This window comes from Gregarina niphandrodes (genome assembly GCF_000223845.1).
Source record: "Gregarina niphandrodes unplaced genomic scaffold scaffold00056, whole genome shotgun sequence".
Classification (NCBI taxonomy): domain Eukaryota; phylum Apicomplexa; class Conoidasida; order Eugregarinorida; family Gregarinidae; genus Gregarina; species Gregarina niphandrodes.
The window spans coordinates 1-3,069 of NW_011645823.1; the positions used below are offsets into that span (position 1 = coordinate 1).

Here is a 3,069-nt window from a genome sequence, read left to right on the forward strand (position 1 = left end):
GTAATAGGTTGCGTGCCCATGCTGGGAGACGTTCAGAATATCGAAATATCACGTTGTCAACGTGAGATCCCGAGTCCACATTCATTCGCCGGCATATAGTTTTGAGCACGGCAATCAAGTTGGTGAGGTCATTGTGGGCTGCACTCAAATTGGTGGTCGAGATTTTCATGACCTTTTCGATGCAGTGGTGAAGTGCCCGTGACTTCTTGAATCTGTGGTTCATATAATGTTGGTGGGCATCCTCTAAAGATGTTATGTTCGTAGGGGTCGCATATGCTTGTCGCATTTTTTTCAGTAGCATCTGTCTGGATGTGTCCCCGTATTTGGCCATCAAGTTTGTGAACCATTCGTCGCAGGCCAATTCCGTATCCGGAATTGGTTCTAATCTGATATGTGCTTCAGCCAACGTTTCATTAGCCAGGCTTTGTTGGTTGTTCGCAAAGTGGTACTGGTTGGTCACCATTGCTTGCAGCAATTCGTGCTGTTGCTTCATCATCGCCGCTATGATGTCTTTGAAGTCTGTCATGTCGTTTTGAGCTGTCGCCATGTTTTGTTAAGGGCTACTAGTCCGGTCTCAAAAAGTGTGTGTTTGTACACACACGGTATCTATAAGGCTATTTCACATTAAAAGAAGACGGGCGTGAAAAATACTATGGTGTATCAGGGAAGGAACATTGACGCAATCAAGCACTCCTCATAAATTGACCGCAAGCTGACCTCTCGCCACCCTGGTATCTGATTCAGTCACGGCATCCGGCATCATCGTCGAACCTTTCGTATTTCTGACCCGGGAAATTTGAAATGTTAAACTTAGCACTGCTTCGTTTCGATCGAAGGACCTTTGGGTTATGAGCCCAACACTCTCCCACTGAGCTACAGTGCTAAAACGATAAAAGTCCAGGCGCCACTAGGTAACATCATGAACCAGGTGCCTTGACTCAAGCGGTAGCTGCATGCAATTCGGCCAGCTTCTGTTCCACCTTCTTCATAAGCTCATTATAGTCCGTATTTAAACAGGCCAATTCATTTCGTGCAATTAAGATTCCGTGAACATCGATATCGTTTCTGGGGTAACCATCGGGGGTGTCTAGTCCACCTTTCAAACCCGGCATACCCGGCGCTACAACGACACCTCATTTACCCTGGGATGCTTGGGGAATATTACCTGTTAAATACTCCGTGAGCTCCTTCGCTCGCTTTTCCATCCGCATCCTCTCTTCATCAAGCTTTAGCAATTCCTGCTCGGACATGGGTCCTCCCTCCCTTTAGATAAAAAAGTTGTGGCCCGGACAATAACCTCGCCACGCCCTCTCCTCCCTTCCCTCCTGTTCGCCTCATCTCGTGTCATTTTTCCCGTGACGATAGGACGGACTTTTGCTCCAGTGCCACATGACTTTCGAAAAAAAAGTGGAAGAGCTGAACAGTACGTGTCTACACAGTATGTGTCTACACAGGTCGCGTCTATGACAGCCTGGGTCCATCGCAGGTCTGCGTAATGTCGCTGTGACATCACTGGGATGTTCTTGTTGACTTCCATTGTCTGCCCGCCCCATGTGAAGAAGTCTCTTTGGTGCAGGGCTATTAGTTGACTACCATGCAAGGAGCTACAAGGTCCTGAGAAAGCCCTTGCTGGTCCAGTCGTACGTGAAAGTAGACGACCTGGTTCGAAGGGCGGAACAACGGTTTAGAGAGGCGAAAGAAAACCACATACGGAATGAAGACCTGCCTGGTAAGTGGCAGCTGACGCCGCCGGGTGGAGATCGTCAGGAGGTCCACGACGGCTTCAACGCGATGCTGTATGCCAAGATCTTCCTGATCATTTTCATCCTGGACCTGGACTCCTCTTACTTTTCTATCGTCGCCGTCATCTTCTTCCTTCATGCCAACGGCGCCTTCGGACCCTTCCGGCGGCTGTTCACTAGAATCGCTCAAGTCAGCCACCCCGTCCCGTGCCCCATTCCTTTCCCGTCCCATTCCCATCCCCAACTATGTGCGTTCAGGGATGGAACCGGCGTGTCGTGGTTAATAATGAAAACAACCAACAAGCCTCGATATTCTCGAGAACCACAGCCGTAATCACGGCCTTCGTGCGGACCCTCTTGCCAGGCTAGTCTTTCAAACCCGGTTAACTTCCATTCGGAACCCGCTTAACTTAAGGGATTGACCAGAAGCTAGCTACTCATTTGCTAGCTACTCACTAGGGCGGCTGCTGTTGTGGTGGTGCGGATAAGAGGCTGGGTTTGGTTTGTAGAACTTTTGGTAGGCTGTGGTGTGCAGTTACTAGGTGGGTGGTTTGTTCAACCACAGGGTCAACTACAGACACATCAACTACAGGCACTCCCGCACACGTTTACTTAGTGCTACATTGGTAGTTTTTCGAACTTGGTGCAGTGGGTGCGTAGTAGATTCTCGACAGGTCCGGGGCTGCCTCCGGTGAGTTTGCTAACAACTTTCATGCCGAGAAAGTCGAGACCAGAAACGGGTCCATCATTTTTTTGTAGTTTCAGAAGGACGAATGTCGGTACCGCCGTGGCGACCCGTTTAAGTTCCGGTGCGGCTGAGTCGATGTCTACATTTACAAGGAGGAACTTATAGCAGTAGCGTAGTAGATCAACGAAGGGTGCAACTTGTCTACAAGGACCACACCATGTTGCTGAGAACTTAATCAGTATGTAACGATCTTGGTCTCGTTTTAGAAAAGATGGTCCGCTCGTCGCATAACGTTCAATAACACTCTTCAGACCCGGCAATTGCGACACATCCTCCTTAGGTGATACAGCACCTACCTGTTCCGCACGACGTCGTTTCGCATCATTCCCACGAAACTCCTCAACAGCAGATGACTCAGATGAATGTTGTAAGTAGCCTGTCACCAATCGGTAGCCAAAGAACGCAAACAACAACAACTGAAACAGATTGCCCAAGCATATGTTTCCGAAACATAGGAAGCCCATCGTCCAATTTTATGCCGGTCGATTTTTCCGTCATGAAACCCACCGCCAGAGTCGATTACCACCACCAGAGTCGATTACCACCGCCAGAGTCGATTACCACCGCCGACCCCCCCCC

At 49.4% G+C, this 3,069-nt stretch overlaps 3 protein-coding genes and 1 non-coding gene across 4 annotated transcripts; all 4 read right to left on the reverse strand.

The window, feature by feature from the left end:
• Positions 1-109: 109 nt before the first annotated feature.
• On the reverse strand, positions 110-547 carry GNI_168870 (hypothetical protein; the record flags this gene model as incomplete). The annotated part of the gene is made up of 1 exon (XM_011134948.1): positions 110-547. A coding segment is annotated over one exon (438 nt), but the record flags the coding sequence as incomplete, so codon positions are not given.
• Positions 548-811: 264 nt separating this feature from the next.
• On the reverse strand, positions 812-883 carry GNI_168880. Its single transcript has one exon. It is a non-coding gene; the product is annotated as a tRNA-Met (tRNA).
• A 55-nt stretch (positions 884-938) lies between these two features.
• GNI_168890 (putative 26S proteasome non-ATPase regulatory subunit 9) lies at positions 939-1,250 on the reverse strand (the record flags this gene model as incomplete). The annotated part of the gene is made up of 2 exons (XM_011134949.1): positions 939-1,120; positions 1,166-1,250. 2 exons carry the CDS (start codon positions 1,248-1,250, stop codon positions 939-941), a joined length of 267 nt encoding a protein of 88 aa, XP_011133251.1.
• A 1,110-nt stretch (positions 1,251-2,360) lies between these two features.
• On the reverse strand, positions 2,361-2,954 carry GNI_168900 (thioredoxin; the record flags this gene model as incomplete). Its single annotated transcript, XM_011134950.1, has 1 exon — positions 2,361-2,954. One exon carries the CDS (start codon positions 2,952-2,954, stop codon positions 2,361-2,363), a length of 594 nt encoding a protein of 197 aa, XP_011133252.1.
• Positions 2,955-3,069: the final 115 nt, after the last annotated feature.